Below are 27,192 nucleotides of genomic sequence, written 5' to 3' on the forward strand. Positions count from 1 at the left end.
TGAGAATTAAAGGAATGGTTTACCCCAAAATTTAAATGTATTCACCCTCATGTTGTTCCAAACCAATAAGACTTTTTTTCATTTTTAAAACACAGATGAAGATATTTTTAATTAAACCAGAGAAAATTTTGTGAGAATTAATACTATAATTTGTTTTCCTAAAACGATTAAAAATCTTATGGATTTGGAATGACAGGTGAGTAAAGGACAGAATTTCAGGGTGCACTATTCTGGTGATTGTACTTCAGACCCCCCCCCCCCTAATTTTCTTGTTTGTCTTATTCAAAATTAATGAATTGAAATCTAGCACAACTTTAATTCGCTCATTGTTTACTCAAGCAAAGATCTTTAAAGCCCCTTTCACACTGCATGTTGGACCCGGAAAACTGATGGAACATTGCCGGGTCGCCTTCTGTGTGAACGCAAACACATCCCGGTATTGGTCCTGGGTTGGGGTCCTAGTAACATTGCCGGGTTCAGTCCCGGAACTAGCGCTGTATGAACAAAAGCCAGAACTAATGCCATAAAGGTTGTGTTGTAGTGATGACGCACGTTATCGCGTGAGTCTTTTACCAGCTGTTTTGAAGGCAGGTCAACGTTCGCGACAAAACAAATATGTGCAAACTGTAATGAAGCAGAGATCAGTTAGTTCCTCACTTTCCGCGCTGAAGCTGAGATCATTCGCCAGCTTCAGTGAAAGTTAACATGCCTAGCGTTTTCGACTCGTACATTACATGTAACATCCCATTTCGGGTTATGTGTGAACGCACGCAAATATTCCGGGTAATCACTGGCAGTGTGAAAGAGGCAAAATCTAGCGACCTGGGAACAATTGCCGGGACACATTACCCGTGTATTTTCCGGAATTGCAGTGTGAAAGGGGCTTAATATGTATGATGTAGGAAGAGCTGCAACACAACGGCTTAAAAATAAAACCTATACTCAGAAAACTGCTTAATCCGATCAATCCCAGGTGTAGTAGATTTGGCCACTGTATGGGAGAATTATGGGTAGTCCCTGGAAAGGTTTTGTCGAGTTTACCTTGCCGGCATCGCCACCTGCAGCATTCCTTAGTGCTGACCTGAACAGCACCTCGCCCGTCGGGCTCAGCCTGTCACCCTACGGCCGATCCGTAAGTGCCCTGCCATTTGCTCTCCACCCCACTGTCCCCCACTCTCCCAAACTTGTTCGTTAAACACCCACCATCGGCCCTCTCTGCGCTGTTCCTATAATCCATCCTGATCACTAGGCTTATAGGCTGGCCTCGATCACTTGCCGTAGAGACGAGCAGCAACGAGAGGTGGAGCGGCAAGAACAAAGATGTTTCCACTTAGACAAATATAGTAGCTGAAGGTAGATTTGTTTATTCAGTCGGCTGCTGTTGAACCATGCATGATTGGCAGGAAATGGATATTAGGCTTTGTTGTCTGACACAGAGTGCATCAAAGCTTTTATTGGTGAGTAAAAACCTGTATCTGTTTCGATGTTATGGCTCAGTGGTCGAGGCTAGTCAGAGTCTGTGTCATCTAACCATTTGCTGTTACAGTGTAGTCTAGCAGTGCCATTCACAGTTGCTTCATCAAACTAACACATTTTCCTTGAGCATGTCTCCTTGCACTGTTCACCCAAAAATAAGTGTCATTTACTTTTCTGACTTTCTGTGGAACAAAGATAATTTCATTTGAAGGATTTTTTTGTCCATACATTGTCGTCTTTTGTGTTTCTCAGAAGAAAGTCAGTCATATGGTTTGGAATGACCGAGTGTAGAGTAAACAAAGACATCTTTCATTTTTAAGTGAACTATGCATTAAGCCCTGTTCACATTAAGTTTGTTGTAATAAAATTGATTCACCTATGATTGTTTGCAAAATAAGTATTCCAGTCACTCACATGCTTAAATGCAAAATGCAACCTCTCTGGCTGAATACACATTTCACAATTATTACAACCCATTACTAAAATGTAACATTCTAGTTGAATGTAGCAGTGAAAGTTAAATGATGTGATCGCGTGACATTGGAATGTACCATAGTGTAAAGTTAATATTGGTGAACTGTACCAATAGTACAGCTGTTGTAATGGATATGGTCATTTGTTGGTCAGTACATTGACATTACCATGTGTCAGTTACTTTTGTCATTCTTTGGATGCTTTTAGTTAAAATAAAATGCAAATATAAAAATGCAAGCATACTTGCCTTGTCACTAAGCCAGACTTGTTACTTCCATGGCTTTGAATGTTCCTGTAAATTTGACACCATTTTAACTTTCCTTTAATGGCAGTTCTGGAAATTTGACCCAAAAGCACGTATTTGATTGGTTTAGGGTTTTCATACTTCCTATTGTTTAGATTTATCAAATGTCATTCCTGGAAGCTCTTCTCTCACGTTTCAAATTTTTTTCCCAGATACCCACTAGTAATTACTAGAATCTTAACAAAAGGCATATAAGGAGCGTATTTTGATCTATCTGCTTTTTTAAACCCTATGTAGATATACCCTATGGCCTCATTAGCCACTTTTCCACTGTCGGGCCAGGGGTAACAACGAGCCGTGCTGGGCCAATGGCCTCGCACCTCAATTCACAAACCCACAACCAAGCCGCGTTTTCACTGTTGGGCCAGTGCTGCTGTAAAACTATCCCTTAACACACCTCTTTGATGCAAACGTCACACAACCCTAGAATTTCACCAGCAAGGGGAAAATGAATGAAAAATATATTGTAATTTCATCTTACAGTTTTTCTCACTCACTTTGGTGCATTTCTCAAATCAGAAATGAAATTCTCAAAACTACTTTTACAACCTCCACATCTAGTCATTTATACACATCATAAAACCAGTTTCTCATTCTTTTGAACAAGCTGCGATTGCTTTTGTACATTCATGCAATTGATTAAACACATTTATCTGCAGTTTCCTACATTATCAGTTGCTAATGTCATGTCGCTTAAAATGTATTATATAGTTTTCTGTGCAATAGTCTTACTCAAAACATCTAGTCTTTTTAGTTCATCGTATAAGTCATTAAATGCAAAATGGTTAATCTAGTTGTCATAAACTGCCAAGCACATTTTTTATTTTTATTTTTACACATTATTATTATTATTAGACTTTTTGCAAATTTAGCATGAATTGTGCAAGTGAAACTTGACTAATGAGGAGTATGTAGATGATAAACCAATGATAAACCATTTCTCTGAAATAGCACAAAGGTTCATCTCATGAATCTTCAGTTAGAGAGCATATACTGTATAGACAGAAGACAACAAAAGAGTTAGAAATTCTGAAAATGCACTTATTTTCATCTTTGTGCCCATATTTTCCTTTTCTATATCACAATGACTATGTAAAGGTTATTTATTTATTTAGTCAGACCACTAGTAAAAGTGTAACTGGGAATTTGATCCAGTCTCTTTCAGTCAAGATCCCACATACAGTAATGTGCAAATGTGTACTTTTGAAATGGATATATGGCATACATAAGCATATGGCATACTGTTCAATACAGTGACTGTCATCCAAAATGTTGCCATAGTTTACATCAGAACTTTCCTCCAGAGTACACTGTTGTATTGACAACATGACTAAGCGATTTGACTGTCTTATCCGTAAACTGTGACACAAGGACTTGTCATTCTGATGGCACTGACATGTTCATTGACACAGATTTTTTTTTTTGAGACGTGAACTAAGGATTTTGAGCAAGAGACTGGCTTTTGCAGGTTAATCCATTGTGTTTTGCTATTTGTTGTTTTGAGTTGTTTTGAGAAATGCACTTACTGTTTTGCAAATCTCAAGGATGATTTGAAGTAGGGCTGCACGATATTGGGAAAAAATGACATTGCGATATTTTATTTTTCTGCGATATATATTGCGATATTTTTTCTTACAAACAAAAATGGGGTGAGCACACTTACATTCTCATTTTAAATGATTTAAATATCGACACCATCGCGTCAATTGATTAATATGCGGGATGGAGAGAGAGCAAGACAGCGCTCCTGTTGTTTGAAGACGGCTCGCTCTCTCTCTGTCTCTCGCGCGCACGCTCTCTGTCTCTCGCGCGCACGCTCTCTCTCTGTCTCTCGCGCACGCTCTCTCTCTGTCTCTCTCGCGCGCTCTCTCTCTGTCTCTCTCGCGCGCTCTCTCTCTGTCTCTCTCGCGCGCTCTCTCTCTGTCTCTCTCGCGCGCTCTCTCTCTGTCTCTCTCGCGCGCTCTCTCTCTGTCTCTCTCGCGCGCTCTCTCTCTGTCTCTCTCTGTCTCTCTCGCGCGCGCTCTCGCTCTGTCTCTCTCGCGCGCTCTCTCTCTCTGTGTCTCTCTCGCGCGCTCTCTCTCTGTGTGTCTCTCTCGCGCTCTCTCTCTCTGCCCTGTTAAACTTGCATGTGTTTTTCAGTCCTGTCAATGAAAAAACTTTCACTCTATGATGGTTAAGCTGTGCAATTAATCTGCGAATCACATTCGTCAAGGGCCGGGGAGCAGCTGGCCCCTACAGTTAATGAATAACAGATCAACTACGACAGCCTACATCGCACATCCTGCGATGTGACTATCGTGGATTCGTACAGCGCGATATCGATGCTTAAACGACACCTCGTGCAGCCCTAATTTGAATTGAGTTTTGTCATTATTATTTTTTTTAAATGTTGATGCTAGCTGGTAGCTTCATATAAAAACATTAGAAATTAACAGCAGTGCCGACTGTCTCGAACTCGGATAAACTCCGCCTTTGTTCATGACCACTTCTCTTGCCCCAATTGGCCCACTCTGGCACAAGGAATTTGGCAGGCTGAAAATCCCTGGCTGTTTGCCCAGAGGAAGCACCAACGAGGCACGATCAAGCCCAGGAAGTGACAATGGAAACGTGACTGGCCCTGGGACACACTAGCATGCCCGCTTTTGACCCGACAGTGGAAACGCAGCTTTTGACACATTCAATTTCTTGCAGTGAGGGTTTTTCTTTTTTTTTTTTTTTTTTTTTTTTTTTGAGTTGAACTTCTCAGTAGGGCTGTTTTTGATGCCCTCTATTGGCTCTTTCTGTTTGGTTATCCTTCATTTTAGCTAGTGTTATCATTTACTTTTAAATATCCACTCCTCCCCTTATCCCCCTCAGTGTCTCACCTCCCCCTACCTTCACCTGAAGATGGAGGCATCTGAAACCCCTGTTGCTGCCCCCACCCACTCCACCTCAAGTCAGCTAATCCCCCGCTCCGCCTCAGTCTCATGCCATGCGTCTCGTGCATCAGGGGGCAAAAAGCAAAAGCGGACCCCTTTGTATCAGCGATCTGTAAGTGGGCATGATGGGACAGTCTGTGCTGCTTGATGTCCTCACTGGCAAAGAATACCTGACACTGTAACTGCATGCTTTTAAGTTTAGGAGTTGTAAAGCTTTTGGCTTTACAGGGCTTTTTGGGTCCATAAAATCTGTTTTTGATTGTCTAACCTTTGACCACATGCCTGCCAACAGTTTACGTACATTTCACTTGATTTATGGTTGAAGATCTACACCGAGACCTAATCCTAACTTTGAATGAGGAGACGAGTTTGTTTGTGTGCGTATTCTAATATAATTAGTTAAGTCAGTGTGAAGTGGATTAAATGCATGAATTTATTTTTTTTTAATATGAAGCCGGTGGTACTTGCGCTTGTATGTTCTTTAGTATTGTGCAGCTACAGCAGATTTATCCTGGTCATTTTGATCTACTTGATCAGGGAACCAGTTCAAGCAGACCAAATGGAGAAGAGAAACCTATACCTACATGCCACAACATATTACTGGGACAGCATTTCCCCTCTTTAAAATTTTTATTTTTCTTGCAAATACTTGCAGCATTTAAAATCCTGTTTCATCCCATTTTACCATTTCCACACTTGTGTTCTGATCGGTTGTGGAGCAGTCGGATGTGTGGAGAGTGCTGAAGGTCGAAAATTGAGCAAGTGCATTTTTTACTTAACCTATGTCTTATTTCTCAATAGATGAGTTTTGACCCCAGTCTGCTGCATAATAATGGCCATGGTGGCTTTGCCAATGGAACGAGCATGGGAATTCGTGAGACTGGAGTGGTTGAAAAACTGCTAGCATCATACGGCTTCATACAGTGCTCTGAGAGACAAGTCCGCCTCTTCTTCCACTGCTCTCAGTACAACGGCAACCTGCAGGAGCTGAAGATTGGAGGTATGAGCTGAATGGGGTGTGTGAAATGGCAGGAAATAGGGCTGAACAATGTAACTAAAAATGACATTTAGCCTTTTGATGATAACCTTTTTGGTCATGTGTAGTACCAAAAAAATCATTGAATGTCTCTTATCCAGACAAGTCATTGAACCAGCATTTTTAATTGTCATTTAAAATTGCTGAAACATTGCTTCATTTGTTTCTAGGAAATCAGTTGAACCTACTCAGTCTGTTGCCATTTTTTGCTTCTGAAATATGGCTTTTATTTCCATTTTAACCATTTCATTTTTGGGAGTTACGAGATCAGGAAGAATCATAAACTCGACTAATGTGGTTCTTTAAGAAGAGCTTATGGCCAAAATACAACAATTATTAAAACTTTGGTGTACAAATCTCTGGTAAAATCATCACAAATGTTTTGTCTCTGTATTCAATAGCAACACGACCTTGTTGCCAAAAATACAAGCAGTAAATATTAATTGTGTTGTAATGTGTCTTAATGCAGGAACTGATTTCCATGTTTTGTCTGTTCTTCCACTTTTCAGATGATGTGGAGTTTGAGGTGTCGTCTGATAGACGCACCGGCAAACCAATTGCGGTGAAGCTGGTAAAAATCAAGGCAGAAATGTTGCCAGAAGAGCGCATTTCTGGGCAGGTGGGGCCTGACTTGCACGCCTCTCCTTTAACTGTGCTGCATGGTTTTATTCATCCAGTTAAGGAACACGTTTTACTTTTGTGTTTTATTGACCTTGTCCTATTAATGTCAGTCATTTGTTGGTTTCGAGCTCATTTTTAATCCATATTGACCTGGAAAATACATAAATCACTGGTTTCAGTTATTAGGAGTAGCAGTCCTCTTAACTGACCTGATGCTAATGCTTCGTTTTCTGTGGGTTCACAATGAGCTTGATTGTCTTTGTGTTTGCGGTCCTGTTAGAGAACTTTTCATCTTCATTTAATAATAGATTTGAGAGAAACAAATCTTGATTTGTTCTCAATGTCGAGTCTGTCATTAATGTACTTAAATATTCAATTTATGAGTGGTTCTTTGAACTCAGTTATACAAGTAAAATCTTAAACGTAATATCCTTTTTGTTTTGTTTTTATCTGTGTTTAGTTCAGAACATTGCATATCTGTGGTGTTTAGCTTTTAGCTTTTAAACATGGTTAGTTGATCCTGTCTTTCACCAATGCAGCCTCTAACCCCGTGTTGTCTATTTGCAAATCCCCTTTCTTCAGGTAGTGTCAGCTATCCCCTCTCACTTGGACGGGAAGTCTGCACCTGGCCAAGTGCCCACGGGCAGTGTGTGTTATGAGAGAAACGGGGTGAGTGTCCTTTATTCTCATTTGAAGAGTTTCTTATACATTTTAGACTAAGCATGTGACTCAAATTTTCATCTTGCTATTAATTGCTAATGCTTTTATCACGGTATATACGGTATATCACGGTATTGAAATTATATAATAGGTTTAATAACTTTTTTTATTATTATAAAAAGAAACTGAACTTTTAAATATAATAAAGCAATGCACAAAATTATAAAGACCAGTAGGTAACGTCTTAAAATAAGATCTCATTAGTTAACCTTAGCTAATGCACTAATATTAACAATGAGCAATAGCTATATTTGTTACAGAAGTTATTAATCTTTGTTTAAAAAAAAAAACACAACTGTTCATTTTAGTTCGAGTTCATTAACACAGAAGCAACTTTTGGCTTTAACAGCGTGTTATTTAATAATGAAATTAAGATTAATGAATGCTTAGAAGAATTTTTCATTGGCAGTTTGTTTTACTAATAAATTAATATTAACTAATGGAGACTTAATGTTAAGTGTTACTGAACAATAATGAATCAAAATATTTTCAAACTATATCTAGGGCATGTATTAGTCCAGATTAAAATATAAAAAAGTTTGAAAATAAATAGCCTGTTAAGTCTAAATATTTAAGTATTTGGCGCTGTGATGAGCACCATAGCAAATACACATCTGAATGACTGTTTAAATCATTTTAAACAGGTTTCAGAAAGTGGACATTCATTCATCGTCTTTCCCCCTTTTAAGACTTTTTTTGTGACATATAGCTTCGCTAACCAAAAGAAAAGCTGGGTGATAACAGTTCTGTTGTTCTTGATAACTGGTCTTTATATGGCACACCATGATATCAGTTGCTGTTTCTGAAAGTGTTTGTGGTTTGAATCTTTTCACAGGAAGTGTTTTATTTGACCTACACCCCTGAGGATGTAGAAGGAAATGTTACTTTAGATACCGGCGATAAAGTTAATTTTTACATGGAGACCAACAAGCAGTAAGTGGATTTCTGTAATGTCTTTTTGAAATCTGTATCATTTCAAAAGAGTAAAAAATTTTGGGTGTGAAAATTGATTATTTTTTGTTTTTTCAGCACTGGTGCTGTTAGTGCTCACAACATTGTATTGGTAAAGAAGAAACAGTCAAGATGTCAGGGAGTTGTTTGTGCTACCAAGGTAAGGATCTGATTCAAAGATAAGTTTGCAGTAGTTGTGTTTTTGTAGACATTATACCAGCGAAATGGTGATCTTGCCCTCTGGTGGGAAGGAGAATAGCAAAAGGCTTCTCTTATCTCAGCGTTCTGCTAGAATAGTCGCATGAAGTTGTGTGGGTTTAGCAATAACTTGTATAGTGGTAAATGGTTTATTTACAAATGTTTGTTTTTTAAATCTGTAGAACGTTGTTCAGAACATTTTGACTCTACAGTGAATGTGAAATTCTGAAATTTAAAGTCAAATGATAGTTATTTTCAAATACTTTTTGTTTGTTAGGTTTACTTCAAATCTATATTCTTATTGCAGGAGGCCTTTGGATTCATTGAACGAGGAGATGTTGTGAAGGAGATCTTCTTCCACTACAGTGAGTTTAAAGGAGATCTGGAAGCTCTACAAGCTGGAGATGATGTGGAATTCAGCATTAAAGAAAGAAATGTGAGCAATTGATGAAGAAATTTTTTTTTAATAAGCAAAATGCTTTTATTGATGACCTGTTGGTCTTTGGTTAGTAACTAATACTCTCTGATAAGATTCAAAAGATTTTACTTTAAAACAATGAAATTACTAGTCGTGAGATGCATTGCCATTTCAAACAGTTGTATTGAGATTGTTTCTGTGTGCGTCTCATAGGGCAAGGAAGTGGCCACAGATGTGAGACTGTTGCCTCAGGGCACCGTTATATTTGAGGACATCAGTATTGAGACTTTTGAGGGAACTGTCAACCAGGTTATTCCCAAGGTCCCCAACAAGAATCAGGTTTGTGAATCAGCCCTTGCCATTAGTCTTCCAAGACTCCCAGGATAACATTACCATAATAGATCCTGCTTGGATGTTAAATTCGAATAAGACTCCATCTGTCTCTCTCAGAATGACCCACTGCCTGGGCGAATCAGTGCCAGAATTAATTTCACTGACAAAGAGCTGCTATTCGGTGAGAAGGACAGCAAGTCCAAAGTGACGCTGCTTGAGGGCGACCATGTCCAGTTCAATATATCCACTGACCGTCGTGACAAACTGGAGAGAGCCACAAATATCGACATCCTCCCTGATACCTTCCATTTCACAAAGGAGGCCCGTGAAATGGTGCGACTGCAGAACTTTGTTCTTGTGGTTCCTTGCAAGGATGTTTTATTTTTTGCTAATGTTGGCTTTGGCTCTCTCCTTGTCTTTTTGTTCAGGGTGTGATAGCTGCCATGCGTGATGGTTTTGGCTTCATCAAATGTGTGGACCGTGATGCCCGAATGTTCTTCCATTTCAGCGAGGTTCTGGAAGAGAGCCAGCTGCACATTTCTGATGAAGTGGAATTCACTGTAGTCCCTGTGAGTTCCCAGACATCACCACACCAGAAGCACTTTTGTGTTCTTGTTTGTTTGATGGACTATTAGACAGTTCAACATAATTTGGCCATCTTGTTTGCTGGATATTAGTATGTATGTAAATTGTAGTTGTGGTCTTACATTGACTAGCTTAAAAACATCCTCCAATTCTTCTATCAGGACATGCTGTCAGCCCAAAGGAACCATGCAGTGCGGATCAAAAAGCTGCCCAAGGGCACAGTGTCGTTCCACACTCAATCTGAGCTGCGTTTTATGGGAGTGGTGGAGAAGGAAGCTATGCCTGCTACAACCAACAAGAACTCCAGCCCCAGCAAGGTCAAAGAGAAGGTAAGCTGACTCTTGATTTCCTGAATCTACACTACAGTTCAAAAGTTTGGGGTTGTCAAGGTGGTTTTGAAAGAGGTTTCTTATGCTCACCAAGGCTACATTTATTTGATCCAAAATGCAGTAAAACTGTAATATTGTGAAATCGTTACAATTTAAAATAACTTGTATTTGTTTTAAAATGTTGTTAATCCTTATGATGACAAAGCTAAATTTTCAGCAGTCATTACACTAGACTTCAGTGATCCTTCGGTTTAGAAGATTATTATAATATTGATTTGATGCTCATGAAACATTTCTTATCAATATTTAAAACAATTCTACTAAATATTTGAGTGGAAATGGTGATAAGTTTTTTTCAGGATTCTTGAAACAGAAAGCTCAAAATACTATTTTGTAACATTGTTTCTACTGTCATTTGATCAAATTAGTGTGTCCTTGCTGAATACAGAAAACTGTAATGATCCCAAACTTTTGAAAGGTAGTGTATATGCAGTTGATTTGAATGTGTTTCTTCTTGAAGTACACATCTGTTAGGGTTTTGTATAGAACCATCAGTCAAAATTATAAAGGGTGAGTTTATAAATGGAGGAATTTAGTTGCTCAGTATTTTTGTTTTTAATTTAGCTTTTGTATCCTGCATCTGCTTGTCTGTCTCTGAATTGACACAAGCACACAAATAAAAAAATGAAGTCTATAAAGTCTTGTTTTTTTTGTTTTGTATGACCTATTCTGTTTTGTTTTATTTATTTTATTTTATTGTTTTTGTAACCATGCCCATCTTCATTAGAAAAAAGAAAAGGTAGGCTGCTGTTTTCTACATGCTGCCTCTCCTCCACAGTGTAGACTGTTCAGTCATACTGTTAGAAATTGATGTTCTGATAACATGATCTTTAACGTATTGGGGACAATTTGTTAAAAGTACCCAGAATGAAATTTTACTTATAGCAATTTTGAGTAGTATAGTAAAATCTGGATGTCTATGGATGTCTAATCCTCCGTATTTCCTTTTTTTTTTTTTTTTTTTTTTTTTAAGGTAAAAGTTGAAAAGGTCAGTTTCATCTGTATGTCCTTGACTGTTTGTTTGGTTATGAGGCCTGTTGGCATGAGCTGGGATTGATTTAACAGCTTTAAATCATACAGACATGTTAACCTCGTAACCATAACCAACTCAACCAAGCTGTGCCACTCAGTGTGTGCATTCTTGTGTGAGGGGTATAATTGTTCGGTTTCTGTCACTCAGGCAATTTATCTTTAAAATGTAAACCACACAGTTCATGATCATTTTCAACCATGGCAAAAATATGTACCAATCCGTCACTGACAAAATGTTTTGGAACAGTTTTACTCCTTTTGTAAGTGTGTGCATGATGGCTAAATATTGTGAAGCGTTGGATGTTTGGGTTTCTTTATTTACTCATTGTGTGAATACAAATTTTTCCCATGCTTTGCATCTTTTTGGATATTTATTCTATAAGCCAAAGCTACAATTTTCACAATTTATGGCCACTGGTAGCCAGATACCTAATCTTGTTTACATGCTCCTCATGCGATTTCAGTCTGAAGTGTTGAAAATAACCATCAGCATTGACACTAGTCAAAAAATATAAATTTAATGTACAACTAGGTCTAATTTCTGTACTTAATCTTGAGGTGCACTCATAGTATTTTCACTTTTAAAAAAATATTTAAAGGTGACCTATTATGCCCCTTTCTACAATATGTAATATAAGTCTCAAATGTCCCCAGAATGTGTCTGTGAAGTTTCAGCTCAAAATACCCCATAGATCATTTATTATATTTTGAAAATGCCTATTTTGAGAGGAAGTAGAAACCTGCTGTTTTCGTGCATGTATCTTTTAAATGCAAATAAGCTGCTGTTCCCCGCCCCCTTTTGTTAGAGTAGGGCTGTGCCTTTACAGCTTGTTCCTCAGATACTCAGATACAGATACTGTTTGGTTTTGATTATCATGCCTGTCGTGCTGAAATCTTGCATTTTAAAGCCATATTAGTTTAAACTTCTGATAAAGGGTTTTCTGAGCACACACATCTGAATCACATGCACTGGAAGAAAAACGGCATGTTGAGTACTAAACTAAGTTCTCTTTCATGTCTTATTGTGCTTAAACTGTCAAATACACAAAAGTTTGTTAAAGATACATGATTTACAAAAACAGTCGGTCATGTCTGTGAAAATAAACACCGGGGAAAGAGATGGCATGTTTATGCTAGATCTGTGTGGCAGCAGGGTAATATACAGTAAATAAGTTAATCCACTGCACTCTTGTTTCCGCTGAGGCTGGGACTTTAAATGGTGTTCTGTGCTTGTCTGTGCAGCTAACAATAGAACAGTTTGAATGCTGTGCTCAAACTTGTGCCATGGCATTAGAACTGGTATATTGTTGAGCGGTGCCGTTGACTGGGAATTAGCATATAAAGGGGCGTTGATATTCTAGAAAGATGCCTTTGTCACAAAAAGTGCTCGTTTTTTCAGATACTTGCAGAAAAAGGCTTACTGGATTAATCTTATTCATGTTTCCTGGGTTAGTAGATGCACTAGGGACCCGATTATAGAACTTAAAACTGGGAAAAAAAAATCAGAAGTCACATGACATCCAAAGTGCACACACCCGGAGCAGTGGGCAGCCATTTATGCTGCGGCACCTGGGGACCAGTTGGGGGTTCGGTGCCTTGCTCGAGGACACCTCAGTCGTGGTATTGCCGGACCAAGACCTGAACCCACAACTCTAGCGTTAGGAGTCAAACTCTCTAATCACTAGGCCACGACTTCCCCCAGATTTTCATGATATGTCACCTTTAAAATGACGTACATCCTGACTGTTCATCTCATGAGTCTACAGTATATCAGTCTACTGAGTTCACCTCAGTTCTGGATGTGTTGGTAAATGTTGTTGGTTCTTAATGTGAATGTGTGTATTTGTGTTGTCACCAGGATGCAGAGGAAGGCTTGATTGCATATGAAGAGAGTGGAGTGAAGAGCACTATTCCCTACTATTTTAAAGACCTGGAGGGAGGCGCTTACCCACAGCTTGGAGACAAGGTACATTAGACTGTCACTGTGGTTCAGTGTTACTTGTGCTTGCTGAATTTATCCTTGAATTAATAAGGTAGTTTTTCAACCTGAGTATTTGTTTTAATGTAAATCCCAATGTCTCCACTAGGTGGAGTTCTCCATCAGTGAGGTGAAACGCACCGGACAGCAAAGCGCTGTGTCCCTCAAGATCCTTAATCGTGCTACTGGCACCAAGAGGCTTCTGGGATACATAGCCACACTGAAGGATAACTTCGGCTTCATAGAAACAGCCAATCATGATCAGGAAATTTTCTTCCACTACAGGTAATGAAAGTTTCTCCCGAAAGGTTTTGACTCATAGTTTTGATTTTGATTATCATTGTTTACTCTGAATTGTGTGCAGTGAGGTATGTGGGGATGTGGATAACATGGACCTGGGGGATACTGTGGAGTACACTCTCTCCAAGGGCAAAGGAAACAAAATCAGTGCTGAGAAGGTCACCAAAGTTGCAGCTGGTATGATGCAGAGAATATTTATTGGTTCGACATTAATACATTAATAATTGGTCCATCCAAATAACACAACTCTGTGTGACAGTGAATGGAGTAGAAGAGGATGCGAGTAATACCATGTTCCTGGGGAAAGTGGTTCGGCCCTTGCGCAGTGTGGACCCCTCTCAGAATGATTATCAAGGCCTTATTGAGATCACAGAGGAAGGTGAGTGACAAGCTATTTTTAAAAATTTTAAATTTTAAAAAGCGTGTTTTTAAAATCCATCTAGAGTAATTAATATTCATGTTAGAGACCATGAACTCTGATCATTTGTAATTAACTACTGTTTTTTGCTCAGACACTTCACCAGGAGTCAGTAAGGGTCAGAGTTATCCATTCGGCATTGTTGGTATGGCCAATAAAGGTGACTGTCTGCAAAAGGGTGAGATGGTGAAATTTCAGTTGTGTACAGTGGCCCAGACAGGACAAAAGATGGCCTGCAACATTGTGCCTCAGCGTAGAGCCCTGGTGGAATCCGTCAAAGATCAGGTAAACCTAATGATGCAAGAAAGTGGTTAAATAGTTTTTAAATTAAGACACTGGCTAAAAAGGGTTTTTTTTCTCCCTAGTTTGGTTTCATCACGTATGAAGTTGGAGAGAGCAAGAAGCTGTTTTTCCACGTCAAGGAGGTTCAAGATGGCCTGGAGCTCCAGGCCGGTGATGAAGTGGAGTTTTCAGTTATCCTGAACCAGCGGACAGGCAAATGCAGTGCCTGCAATGTTCGCAGAGTCAGGTAAGACTGTTGGGTATGAATCTGAGTCACTTGTTATATAAAGAAATTGAGTCGTTAAATATTTAGTTTATATTGGCTAAAATATTTAATTAATCTTTTTAATTAGTCTAACCAGATTTGTATTCCTTTTTGGGTTTTTTTTTTTTTTTTTTTTAATTACACAGTGAGGGTCCAAAACCAGTAGCAACACCTCGACCTGATCGACTGGTCAATCGCTTGAAGAGCATCACTCTTGATGACACCAACGCCCCCCGTCTTGTCATTATCAGACAGCCTCGTGGCCCAGATAATTCAAAGGTAAGAATAAACTACATACGTTTACCATTTCTTGATTCTTGAGTCCAAATAAAAAAAAATATTTTTTGCATGTTTTTAAAAAATATAAAAAAATATAAATGATTTTGCTTCTAAAAGGCCAGTCCAGAATACTTTCAGACATGAAACTTGCATAAACCATTGACTTGTTTTGTTCCTACAGGGCTTCAATGTAGAGAGAAAATCCCGCCAACCTGGTGTTACTGACTGAGTACGGTTCACTCCTCTTCCTCCTCCTCCTCCTCCTGACTATGGAAGAAACACCTTGAAGAAAAGCAATCAGACAGAGGGCAGAGGAAGGGAGCTGTGTTTCTCTTTTCGCTCTCATTTTATCTCTCTCACCCATAAACACAATTCAAGACTTGAAAATTGGCACACAAAATTCCTTTTATGTCAGGATCCCTTGCAAAAAAAATCTCATCTCATTGTCTTCATTGTATGTGTGTAATTTTTGTGTGGTTGTAATTTGAGCAAAACCCCTCGTGTTATTCGAGCGTGTGAATGTGGTATGCATCATGTTTGGAAAGTAAACTTGTAAGGTTATGCAGAGGATGTTATGGGAAAGGGTTTCATAGTTCTCAGATCTTTGATTGAGATGTGGGCACTGCTTGACCTGTTTTTCTGCTGAAATTGAAATGCCAGGAATTCTGCACCTGCTGCTGTGTGAGTGAGTTATTGTTTTAGAGTAGCTTTGCCCTGTCTGTATTTGACTTCCATTATATATACTTTATTCTTCCTGTATCACTTGAATTCTTCCCATGTTGAGTTTTTCACCCAGGTGAAGTTGAGATATTGCTAGGCTCTTTCTGCTAAGAAATATAATGACTTTGAGGTTCTTTTCACTCACGATTTCCATACCAATTCCATAGGTTTTAACATGGATCTGAAAACATAATAAATTCTCTGCGCTCAGAACCAGATTGTGTATGGTTTTTGATGTGTGAATTACTATTTTTGGTTATTTTCACATGCTCCATCTGTTTATGGCAAGTGCAGAATTCCTAATGGCATCTTGTAGCCTGCAGTCTTTTTTTTTTTTTTTTTTTTTTATATATATAGCCCTTCTTTCTTTGCACATGTAATTACAATTTTTCCCCCCCTTTGTGTTCTACTTAATGTCTGCTAATGAAATAAGAAAAAGGTGCCTAAAAACAAACAAAAAAATAAATAAATGAGGTCTCTATTCCCGAACATCCACCAAAATATAAGAGCAGTTATAGGGTGGTGTGCTATCCAACCCCCCACAGTTATAGAATACAGGTGTGCAACCGCACCCCCACCCCTCCCATTGGGGGTTGAAATACACTCAACGTATGCTTTTACTTGGTTGGACTTGGACCTGAATAATATAAGCAAATGTGTCCAGAACATGAGAAGTGGGGGAAATGTAATAAGCAAAATTTAAAAACATTCAAAGAAATTTGATTATATGAATAGAGGCTATTTGCAGTGCTTCTTATGACATATGGAGCTATTACTGTCTTGAATATTCTCTGGAGCACCCTGGGTTTGTGTTGAACCTTACGGTTCTCCTGTATACTTTTGTTAATGGTCTTGAATGAAACCATTGAAATAAACATTTTATGAGAATCAAAGGTATATTATGTTTAACTTTTCATTAGCAAAATATTGTACCAAACCTTTAAACATATTCATGCCTTTGCAACTTTACTTACTTTTGTGACATTAAACATAAATGAGGTATCCATGAAACCTAGAAGATCGGGTGTTTAGACGTTTCAGAATGCTTAAACTCTGGTACTTCCTAACTGTATGGTGATTTCAGAGCGGTGCATCTTAGGTTTTGTCACTGATGTTAGGTTTTGGCTCTGAGACCATCGTGTCCACCATTCCCTCAGATCTTCTGGACTGCTTGGAGGATTAGATATCTGGTTTGCTGAAACAAGTACATATGGGAGTTTGGACTCCAATGTTGTGACCACTCTTTTTGTTCCACTATCTCCATGTGATCCATCTGCTGAGATCTGTATTTGTTTGACAGTTTTTTGGACAAGTTTTGGTGCATCTGCTTTGATATTCTCTCCGGTGATGGTTTCATGTTCTGTTCGCTGCTCTAAGTATCTCAAGTCCATCGCTTGCAGTTTCTGTTTGTACTCTTCCAGTTTATCTTTGCACTCAGCAGCTTCCTCTTTTATCTGAAAGAACTGCCTCTGGAGGTCTCTCTCAAAGACTTCCTCCGCCTTAAGTTCATTCAGCCAGAACTTGAGCTGTTCCTCCTCTTCCAGTAACAGCTCGGAGAAGTCCCTGGTAGCTTGCTGCTGCTCGAGCTCAAGGATCAACTGGTCTGTTGACTTGATTTTGAGATTTAGTTCTTGCAGACTAGCCTGTTGTTGGACAACTAGTCTTCTTAACTCTACAATCTCCTCACTCTTGGTCTCTTGATGGACTGTTTGGACCAGAGGAACAACTGAATTTAATGTTTTCAGGTCCTCCTTGGTCCCTTTCCGTTCCTCTTCCTCTCGTCTCTCACATACATCACTCTCATCAGTGCATCTCCCACGGTTCCCAAGGCAACTGATAAAAGGCTGATGTAGCGGAATTTTATTTTTGTCTCTTGCTTGTAGCTTCCCAGAAGCCAGGGAATTTTTGGTTGGTCTCGGAGACGTGTTATCTGTGTGCCCATTTCCTTTATTGCCCTCCTTGTCTGTCCCCTTATCTCGTCCTAATTGCTGCTTCCCGCCTCTGCCCAAGTTTTCCAGCCAACCCCATGCTTCCCCCAATAGTGTTAGTGACTTCCGCCTGGGTCCCTTTGGTTCCTCGGGTGGTGGCTCGGAGTGGAGGCAGAGGCGTGATAGCAGTGGGAGGCTCTGGCGGTGTTGGGCAATTGCCCCGCTGCCTCTGCGCACTCTCCCTGTCCCCTCCGCTCGCCTCATTTGGCCTTTGGGCTGGTTTGTTTCTTCCCCAAGGAATGGACCAATATGCTTCAAAGTGAGCTGCACCTCCTTCGCTTGCTCACCATATTTCTCCAAGGACTCCAAGAGAGGTTCATCTGGAGTCACATTACGTTCAAATTCTTTGAATTTTTCTCTCAGAGTGTATCGACCAGTGCGACCTAAGAGTGACAACAATATTAAAAAGGATATTTTTTTGGGACAAATGCAGATGTTTTTATCCAAAGCAAAGTATAAATGTTGAAGTAATTAATCTTAAGGAGGCAATAACACAAGAAGTGTTAGCAATACAAATTTTAAACGTAGTCCAGAGTAGTAAAAGCTAGAACAAACTATTTCTTGAATATAACAGTTTTACTCACCCTTATTTTATTCCAAAACGTTTATCATTTTCCTCTGGAACAGATATTTTGACATGAACTGTTTTGTCCATATAATGGAAGTCAGTTTGGTTCGATTGTTCAGACAACAACAAAAAAAAAACACTAAGACATTTTTCAAAATGTCTTCTATTATGTTCCACAGAATAAAAAAAGTTGTGCAGGTTTGGGACAACATGAGATTGAGTAAATCATGACAGAATTTTTATTTTGGGGTGAACTAATCCTTTAAGGCTTTCAAAAGCATTTCACCTTCTTAAAAGTATTCAGTATTTGTATATCAGTAATTATGTTTTCTTCATGTTCATGTTTTTGACCATTGTTTTAAGGTTACTTAGTGGTTGTTTTGTTGAATAATTAACTCTGAGATGTTGGCCCAGACATTTACTTACCAAGTGCCTGTGCTAAAACGATGACCACCTCCTGACATGTTGTTTTCTCAGTGACTCCACAAACTATGCGGTGGACTCCTTCAACATACACCTTTACTTCCATTCTAAAAGAAAAATAAATCGGCTGTTTTTTTCTGTCTAAATATTTCTCTAATTATATAATGTTACGTTCTCAAGAAAATATCAAATAAAATGACTCTGCCACTGTCCACTCCATTATAAATATTCACTCCAAATTCTCTTGTATTCACTCAGTAATGAACTACGGGTCCTGGTTTATGTAGAAAAAATATACAACAATCAATAAGCCAATGTTTTAATATAGCATTTCGAACATGAAAAGAATAGATCTAATGTAACTTTTTGTCAAGTAAATGATATACTAACAGATTAGTTTGCATGGTTGAATTTATAAAATGAGATTACAGTTTTATGAAGCGTGTGTACTGTACCTGTCTTGATCAGAAATTTCCTAAATTTCTTCAGTTGAGTAAAGAAATCCTTGCACTTAGAGTCAGAGAGGTTATGTTAAATGTTGTCCTGGTGTACATGGAAAAGTCGTCTTGTCATCCTCTACTTAGCTGAAGAAGTACAAACCCTTCCCTTCAGTAAACACTCAGATCAAGACTGATAACAGAATTTGGTTGCAGATGTGTTTGTCTGAAGTGCAGTACAAAAAATCCCTAGACAAATTTTTGGATGCTAATTATTTTGAATCTGAGTAAACATGTTTACATTTGATTTATACTGGAGCTAAAACAGGTCTTCAGTTACTAAATATGTTGTATGTTTTCTTGTATGGTTTAATCTCTTCTGTATCTTAAAAATTCTTATATCCTTGAAGTGAGATATTTAGGAAACATGAGCAGAGGCTACATTTATAATAATAATAATAATTATATATATATATATATATATATATACATACTGTTTAACTATGCATATAAATCATAGACTCTAAAAACAGGTATGAGCCTACTGTAAAGATAGCGCTACTCCAATCTTGGCTGTTGTTTTATGAATTACTTACACCTATTAGAAATTGGAGATATTTTCACCCTGAGGATATTAAATATTCATGCTTTTCTACCACTTTTTAAAAAGACAATAACTTGTCCTTTTCAGAGATTGTAGCACAGTTTGATATCCCCAAGAAACACTTCTTTAAATGCCTACAATTTAGGAGGTATGTTTCTTTTCATGAACACTTAAAAATAAAGGTGCTTCACCATGACAGAAAAGAACCTTTTTTTCTAAATGTTTCCAGAAAGAACTGTTAACATCTAAAGAACCTTTCTGATTAACAAAAGGTTCTTTGTAGCAAAAGCAGGTACTTCAGATCATAAAAAGGTAAGAAAGAGAAGGTTCTTCAGAGAACGTTTGACTGAATGGTTCTTTGTGGAACCAAAAATGGTTCTTCTATGGCATCACAAATAACCTTTTAAGCACCTTTATTTAAAGGTACCAAGCTCCCAAAACCCATTCAGACTTATTTAACTTATTATCAAAATCTCCCCAATCTAAATGTTTAATATCAATGTTTTATAAATGGTTAGAATCCTATTCTAAAGACTCTTCAGAATCCAAATTGATTTCCTGGAGAAAGGATTTAAAAATATGTCTTTAGACATACAGCAAGAAGTGTGCGTGAAAGCTCAGTTACAAACTATTAACAGTAATCTCAAATTAAAACAGAACAACTGGATTATGAGAACATATATTACCAGAGTAAGATTGAACAAAATTAGTCAAAACACCCCATACACTTGCATTAAATGCTGGTTATCACGGAAGACTTTTACACTGTATGTGGGATTGTCCTCAGGTGCAGACGTTTTGGCTGATCCATCAGTCTAAAGTGGAAAAGCCACCCATTATACTTTGAATCAACAACATGTCCTTTGGTTTGTCAATGGGAAGGATTACATATACTCTGAAATGTATAAAGTGTCCTTTTTAAAGGATATTTGGAACCAAACCATTTATATCCTTCATTTCAACCTCAGATTTCTGTAATATAATAAAGGAGGGAGAAAGCGACTACATTTCTTTATTTCTTTATTTTATCTTATTTTATCACTCTCAGACACAATTTATCAAGCCATCAGACGTTTGGCCCTTACCCCACAAAGTGTTTTGAACTGACCTGTGCTGCTGCTTTTTTTCTTTTTTCTTGTTAGTTATTGTCTCTCCTTTATGTAAATAAGAGATTCAGTTTTGCTGTATTGTATTGCCAATTACTTCTTAACATATTGTTTAAAACTTTGAGAAATAATTTATTGCCTTACTATATCTTGCATTTGTCATCTTTTTGGTTTTTCGTTTATCCCCCCCCCCCCCCCCCCCCCCCAAAAAAATTATTTTGTGTCTGTGTGTGTGTTCTTTTTGTTTTAATTCTTTACTTGTTTCTTATATTTCATTTAATTATTTATGTCTCTATCCTATTTGCTCTTTCTCTTTAACTTGTGCTTTTGTTCTTTGGATATTTTTTTGTTTTTCTTTAATTTCTTAAATGTTTCTTTTCTGTTTCATTCATTCATTCGTTCATTCATTCTTTCTTCAATTCATTTGCTCTCTCTCTCTCTCTCTCTCTCTCTGTGTGTGTGTGTTCGCTTCCGTTTATTTCTTGATTTCTTTTTTTCTTGTATTTTTTTTTCCGTGATCTTTTTTTTCTTTTTGCATTGATTTTTCTTTCTTTCCTTTTTTTTTTTTTTTGCCATGATATTTCTTTTTGACTTCCTTCGTTTTGTGGTTCAGAGGCTTCAGGTGTCTTTTATTTTGACATGCGTATTTCCGGTGCGAGTCAAAGGGACTGTTTTCAAGTTGGTGGATAAAATCTAACGATGTGCTGAAGAAAATATCTACAATAGATATTTCTTAAGGTGTGATGCCTGCAGATATTCGTGATGGAGGGGTAAGTTAGTCCACTCTGCGTCTACGCGTTAACAGCCGTGTGTGTTCTTGCTCGGTCGTTTTTAAGCTTGTCCAAAATGGCGAGTGTTTTGGTGACTTGTTGTCGCCAGCGAAAATATTAACGTTACCTCAGAACCGCGCAAAACCGAACATGTCTTTAAAAAGACCCCAATAGAAACTCGAGTTCTTCTACAAAGATGCACAGTAAATTAGTGGACAGATGACTGACAAATGTGTTAAATAAATAATCAGAAGATGTTTAATGTCTACAGTTTTACACTTATACACAGATATTAACTTGGGCTACTTGACATTTAAAGTACGTTACTTTTGTGTTCCATCCATTATTTTTCATATTTTTATTATTAATTGAATGCATTAATTAATATGACATTGGTCTGTTACAGAGAAGTAACGTTATACAGGTAAAAAAAAACATTTCTAAATAATGAAAACCATAAAAGTGTAAATTATTTTTCACAAGTTTGGGATTCATAAGATGTTTTTGGAATAAGTGTCTTATGCTTTCTAAAGATTCATTTATTTGAAATAATAATAATACAATATAAACAGTGGTTTTGTATTTTAAGGTGATTTATTCCCAGAAAGTCTTCAGTGTTGCATGATCATTCAGAAATCATTCTAATCTGATAATTTGGTAGTCAAGAAACATTTCTTGTTATTATACATGTTGAAAACTGAATGCGCTGTAAGTCGCTTTGGATAAAAGCATCTGCTAAATGCATAAATTTAATTTAAATTTAATTTTAAATGTAAAATAATTTATGTAACTGTTTGTAGAAATATATATGTATACACACACACTGTTGTTGAAAAGTTTGGGATCAGTAAGATTTTGTAATGTTTTTGTAAAGAAGTCTCTCCTGCTCATCATGACTGCAATTATTTGATCAGATGTACAGAAAAAAAAACCTTTATTATAAGGAAATATTACTGTGATTTAAAATAATGGTTTTCTATAATTTATTCCTGTGATGAAAAGCTGAATTTTTCATCAGCATCATTACTCCAGTCTTCAGTGTCACATGATCCTTCAGAAATCATTCTGATATGCTGATTTATTATCAATATTGAAAACTGTTGTGCTGCTTAATATTTTTTTTGGAACCTGTGACACTTTTTTCAGGATTATTTGATGAATCAATTTAACACAATCTTGCTGAATAAACGCATTCATTTCGCTAAAAAGAAATGACCCCAAACTTTTGAACGGTAGTGTATATTGTTACAAAATATTTCTGTTTTGAATAAATGCTGTTCTTTTTAACTTTTTAGCTTCACAAGTTCCAAAAATATTAGGCAGTCCAACTGTTTCCAGCACTGATAATAAATCAGCGTATCAGAATGATTCTGAAGGATCATGTGACACTGAAGACTCGAGTAATGATGCTGATGAAAATTCAGCTTTGCATCACAGGAATAAAAAAAAACATTTCAAATTATATTAAAATAGAAAACCTTTATTATAATTAGCAAAAATATTTCCCAATATTACTGTTTTTTTTCTATATTTCTGATCAAATAAATGCAACCATGATGAACAGAATAGACTTCTTTAACAAACATTACAAATCTTACTGATACCAAACAAACAGCATTGTTTGTGTGTGTGTGTATATATCAGTTTTTAAAGCTAATTTTGATGTATAATTTTTCTTTATCTTTCAGTGGAACAGGAGTCTATTATCAAGCAATGCCTGCAGTGGGACCTGATGGGAAAAATGTCATGAAGTTGATTCCTGTCCAGAAAGTAAACGGACATTTTTATCAGACACCGTTTAGTACAGAAAGAGACCGTGTGGATCTACAACTGAAATCCAATGTAAAACCCATTCATCCACCTGCTGCCTCTTCATCTCAAACACAGACTCGGCTTCCCTCCCTTCAGCCCATAGCAGATGAACGTTATATCCTGAAAACCCTGCCGCAGGTTAGAACTGTGTCTAACGCCGTCAAAACTCAGCACGGTGGAGCTAGTAACCTCATAATTCACGATCCAAAGCCAGTGCATGTTCCTCTTTCAACACACTCGGCTTCCCAGTATTCAGTCCAGTTACCTCCTCAGCCCAACAGACGGGTCATGGCCCCGGTGCAAACGTTACCTGTTACAGTTAAGTCACCTGTTCTCCCAAACGGTCATTTCCTGCAGATCCCTGCGAATGCTAAAGTTAGGACTCTGCCAGCCACTGCGCTCCCACAGTCCATCAAATGCCGGATAATGAACTCTGTGAGTAACACCCTTAACCTCGAAAAGGGTCCGCCAACTGTTGTGTTCGTTTCCCCTGTGAACTCTGTAAAGCTAAATTCTGACCAGCAAGTTGTTTCGGTTACAAAGCCAAGTCAAATACAGGAGACCCTGTTTCAAAATCTCCCTGCATCTGTCAGTGTTCCTAAAATGAATGAAGAAGTGAACACTCCCCTTAAATGGGTCGTCCAGGAGGGAACAGGTGTATCTGCTCCTTGTCTTATTCCTGTATCGACACCGAATGTCAGCTCTGACACCATGAAAGCAGTCAAGCATGTTAACTCAGTCGGGACGGTAAATGAAATCGCACCAAGCAAACCCACACCTCCTCAGGCCAGCCACGAAAAGATCACCCCAGGCAAAGACAATGCTCTGGTCATGTGCAATGGGAAGGTCTACTTTGTGGCAAAGAAAAATTCGCAGATTGCCAAGGATGTGATGATCAGTGAAGGTGGTAAGAGGGGGGTTGTCAGCACCTCTCCTGCCCTGCCTGCCAGCTCCGCTCTGGGGCCAAGCTCTCCTAAGCAAGACCCAAACCTAAATGTAAGTGAAATCATTGATCTCTGTGATGATGAGGAGGAGATGTCCACGTGTCTGGGAGGTTCTCCGGGAAATTTGCCCACACCGAGTCAAACAGAGGTGGATGAGAGCGATGAAGACTCTAATGTAATATTTGTGTCATATATTCCACCCAAGTCTGAGAGTCATACTGGTGACAAAGTGGAGAGAGCTGCCTCTCAGAACAAATGTGAGAAAGTTCAACATGCGGAGATAAATGCAAAGTCTGTCTCTCAGAACGAAGGGGAAAAACTGGCACGCGCTGAAATGGAAAAAGATGGTGGTCCGAATAATCCTGCGGCCAAAACAAGTGATGAGATGATGGATGAGCAGGTTGAGGGAAATGTAAGAGCTGAAAGGAACATGAGCTGCCTTTATGAAAATGTGAATATGGAGGCAGATAAAGACTTGGAGAGTGGAAGTCCATCTGGGACGAGATGTCAAGATGTCGCTGAAACTGTCAGTATTTTGGAACCACCTCAGAGTGTCTGTGTTCAAGCCACTGATAATACTGAAAAGGTAATATACCACAATTAAACCTGTTTTATATAAGCTGTCATTAAATAACAACTTTTACTAGGCTGACAATTGATGCATTCTTCTCTCTTCTGTCACAGCCCTTTGAAAAGAGTCAACCCAAGAGTGACTGTCAGCTAAGAAAAGAATTTGGCATCACCTCTGATGTACAAATATGCTTGCAAAGAACAAAGCTGACTCTGAAGCCAGATCTACTTTCAGAGAGACTTTTAATAAACAAATGCACATTAGATGGTCTTCGGAAAGTGATCCAGGAGTCAAAGATACAGTCAAAAATACAGCAAATGATGAAGGCAAGTTACATATTAATGCTTCCAAATTGTGTCATAATGTACAGAGCATGTACATATTTCATACAGCAGCATTTATCAGACCCACTGTGTATTACAGAAGATATTATTTTTATATATTTCTGAATCAGTGGTTTTGTTAACCTAATACTAAAGATCTTTTTAGTAATTGTAAAGCTGAATTCAATTAAAATATGAATATTAGGTGAAAATCTAAAAAATGGAAGCTAAACAGACCTGTTAAAAAAACTAATAATTAATTAATTTATTTCATAAATTAAAGACAGCTCTAGCTTGTTTGTCCTTGGAATTTTTTTTTCACTTGTTTTATCAGGAGATACTGTGGGAGTAACAGCATTGAATTATTTCATGCCACTTTGTTCAATTGCTAGGTTCCCTACACAAAAACCGAGGAGGATGAAGGCCTGAAGGTCAAAAGAAAAAAGCTGGAACAGGATGGGAGCCAAGATATTCTCTCCCTAAACTCCACACACATTTCACCTGCCTCTAAATGTTCAGTTGTTCCCATGGAAAACAGTTTGGCTTGTCAAGAAGAGGTCTATTTACCAACAGAATCTAAAACTGATAAGGTTCACATGTTTTCTGAAATGCCAGCAGATTTTACTGGTAACACATACGATCTTACTCCCTCACACGAACCAAAAGCAAAACGGACTTTGAGTCATCCTTTTTCTCCTTCCTCTTCAAGGAAGACCTCACCGCGCTCTATTAAGGTTAGGGTGTGCACGGCCTGTCCTTGTGGGACTGTTTTAGGGGCTGCTGAAAACACTTCATCCCTCCATTCACAAGACAGACCGAATCCATGTACTGTTGCTGAGTCACACAAAGCGAAAAGAAGAAGCTGCTTGAATAAAACCCTAGGAGAGAGTCACCAATCTCAGAAACTTCAACCACAAAATAAAGGTCTTGTTAAGAAAGCAGGGAAGAAATGGTCATCAGGAAATCCATGTAAAGACAAAACTCTGTTAGAAAGCTCTACTAGTGACACGTCACACAACATCTCCTCAGCTAAGAGTTCATTGAATATGTGTTCAAGAGGCCCCTCTGCATCCAGTTTGCAGGACTGCAACAACCAGACTGAACTGTCCTCAATCAGAACAGAATGTAGTAACATGACAAGCATCAACACAGATGCTGAAACATCACAGCAAGACACCAGCCAGGTGCAAACAGCATCAGACAACCCCAGCATGTCATTCTCTAAGAAACAGCAGGGTCACGAAATAGACAAATTTCCAACACAGTCACTGTACACGTTGGAGACGCTGGATGCTGAGGAGATAAAACGGCGTGAGAGAATCAAACGTTTGAAGGATCTCCTGAAGGAGAAGGAGGCTGCGCTGGAGCGGATGCAAAGCATGAACATTTAGTCATGTCTCTTACTGCTTAAAAGACTTCAAAGACTGTACACTGCATGACACTGAATGAGAATGGGAATATCACCTATTACTGTACAAGAAAAAAAATGTATATAGTTTTTAGTTTATTTACTCTTTTTCCCTTTTTAATGTTTACCAGATCTCAGTGTCATACGTTTTATTCAGTCTTTGCCTTCTTAAGCACTGTACTATCTTATAGTTGTTTGTAATACATTTAAGCAACTTTAGATGTCATCATTTCATTTTTCACATCTTTGTATGATTTATGTGCCTTTGTCAATACTTTGTTTTCTGAATTAAATTGGTAGTTTTAGCAGCCTCATTTCATAAAATATTCAGTAAGTAATTCAAAAATTATTCAGAAATAATTTATATTCCATAAATAATTCAATGCACTTTGGGGAAACCTTGTTTGCTGCCTAGTTGAAACTTTTTAAAATCAAGAACCCAGTAAATATTCTACATTTTGAAAAAATGAACATGCTGGTTCAATTATTCAATTTTTATAGTCATCCTCAACTATTAAACTTTATGAAAATGTTGCTTGCA

The 27,192-nt window shown here is 38.1% G+C and overlaps 3 protein-coding genes across 9 annotated transcripts in view; 2 read left to right on the forward strand and 1 right to left on the reverse strand.

The window, feature by feature from the left end:
* Positions 1 to 16,594, forward strand: part of LOC132114655 (cold shock domain-containing protein E1-like) — a 79,133-nt gene extending 62,539 nt beyond the window's left edge. For 2 of the 7 annotated variants that reach the window (XM_059522898.1, XM_059522896.1), the window contains exons 3-21: positions 5,974 to 6,172; positions 6,718 to 6,884; positions 7,412 to 7,498; positions 8,385 to 8,482; positions 8,579 to 8,660; positions 9,006 to 9,134; positions 9,330 to 9,455; positions 9,567 to 9,782; positions 9,878 to 10,018; positions 10,196 to 10,363; positions 11,397 to 11,411; positions 13,314 to 13,421; positions 13,543 to 13,718; positions 13,798 to 13,910; positions 13,993 to 14,112; positions 14,246 to 14,436; positions 14,517 to 14,680; positions 14,845 to 14,977; positions 15,159 to 16,594. In XM_059522898.1, the coding sequence (XP_059378881.1) occupies positions 5,974 to 6,172; positions 6,718 to 6,884; positions 7,412 to 7,498; positions 8,385 to 8,482; positions 8,579 to 8,660; positions 9,006 to 9,134; positions 9,330 to 9,455; positions 9,567 to 9,782; positions 9,878 to 10,018; positions 10,196 to 10,363; positions 11,397 to 11,411; positions 13,314 to 13,421; positions 13,543 to 13,718; positions 13,798 to 13,910; positions 13,993 to 14,112; positions 14,246 to 14,436; positions 14,517 to 14,680; positions 14,845 to 14,977; positions 15,159 to 15,206 (2,481 nt within the window). In that variant the 3' untranslated portion in view covers positions 15,207 to 16,594. Of the gene's footprint in view, positions 1 to 991; positions 1,133 to 5,110; positions 5,285 to 5,973; positions 6,173 to 6,717; positions 6,885 to 7,411; positions 7,499 to 8,384; positions 8,483 to 8,578; positions 8,661 to 9,005; positions 9,135 to 9,329; positions 9,456 to 9,566; positions 9,783 to 9,877; positions 10,019 to 10,195; positions 10,364 to 11,396; positions 11,412 to 13,313; positions 13,422 to 13,542; positions 13,719 to 13,797; positions 13,911 to 13,992; positions 14,113 to 14,245; positions 14,437 to 14,516; positions 14,681 to 14,844; positions 14,978 to 15,158 lie in introns of those variants that run through there. The other 5 variants (XM_059522894.1, XM_059522895.1, XM_059522892.1 and 2 more) reach the window with 5 other exon arrangements.
* Positions 16,595 to 16,597: 3 nt separating this feature from the next.
* On the reverse strand, positions 16,598 to 18,922 carry LOC132114658 (ras association domain-containing protein 8-like). The gene is made up of 2 exons (XM_059522900.1): positions 18,680 to 18,922; positions 16,598 to 18,068 (listed from the first exon to the last, which is right to left on the reverse strand). The coding sequence occupies exons 1-2, from the start codon at positions 18,780 to 18,782 to the stop codon at positions 16,744 to 16,746; spliced, it is 1,428 nt and encodes a 475-aa protein (XP_059378883.1). The 5' UTR covers positions 18,783 to 18,922; the 3' UTR covers positions 16,598 to 16,743.
* A 2,524-nt stretch (positions 18,923 to 21,446) lies between these two features.
* Positions 21,447 to 27,192, forward strand: LOC132114644 (ligand-dependent nuclear receptor-interacting factor 1-like). The gene is made up of 4 exons (XM_059522881.1): positions 21,447 to 21,593; positions 23,282 to 24,935; positions 25,034 to 25,246; positions 25,636 to 27,192. The coding sequence occupies exons 1-4, from the start codon at positions 21,586 to 21,588 to the stop codon at positions 26,632 to 26,634; spliced, it is 2,874 nt and encodes a 957-aa protein (XP_059378864.1). The 5' UTR covers positions 21,447 to 21,585; the 3' UTR covers positions 26,635 to 27,192.

Source organism: Carassius carassius, chromosome 34, assembly GCF_963082965.1.
Source record: "Carassius carassius chromosome 34, fCarCar2.1, whole genome shotgun sequence".
Lineage (NCBI taxonomy): Eukaryota > Metazoa > Chordata > Actinopteri > Cypriniformes > Cyprinidae > Carassius > Carassius carassius.

What these genes read in the sequence shown, in the direction of transcription:
- LOC132114658 (XM_059522900.1), bottom strand. Translation starts at nt 18,782, where the DNA reads ATGGAAGTAAAGGTGTATGTTGAAGGAGTCCACCGCATAGTTTGTGGA. An exon ending in CGTTTTAGCACAGGCACTTG is followed by an intron (nt 18,069 to 18,679) that starts GTAAGTAAATGT and finishes TGTCACTCTTAG; the next exon opens with GTCGCACTGGTCGATACACT.
- LOC132114644 (XM_059522881.1), top strand. An exon ending in CCACTGATAATACTGAAAAG is followed by an intron (nt 24,936 to 25,033) that starts GTAATATACCAC and finishes CTTCTGTCACAG; the next exon opens with CCCTTTGAAAAGAGTCAACC. An exon ending in AAATACAGCAAATGATGAAG is followed by an intron (nt 25,247 to 25,635) that starts GCAAGTTACATA and finishes TTCAATTGCTAG; the next exon opens with GTTCCCTACACAAAAACCGA.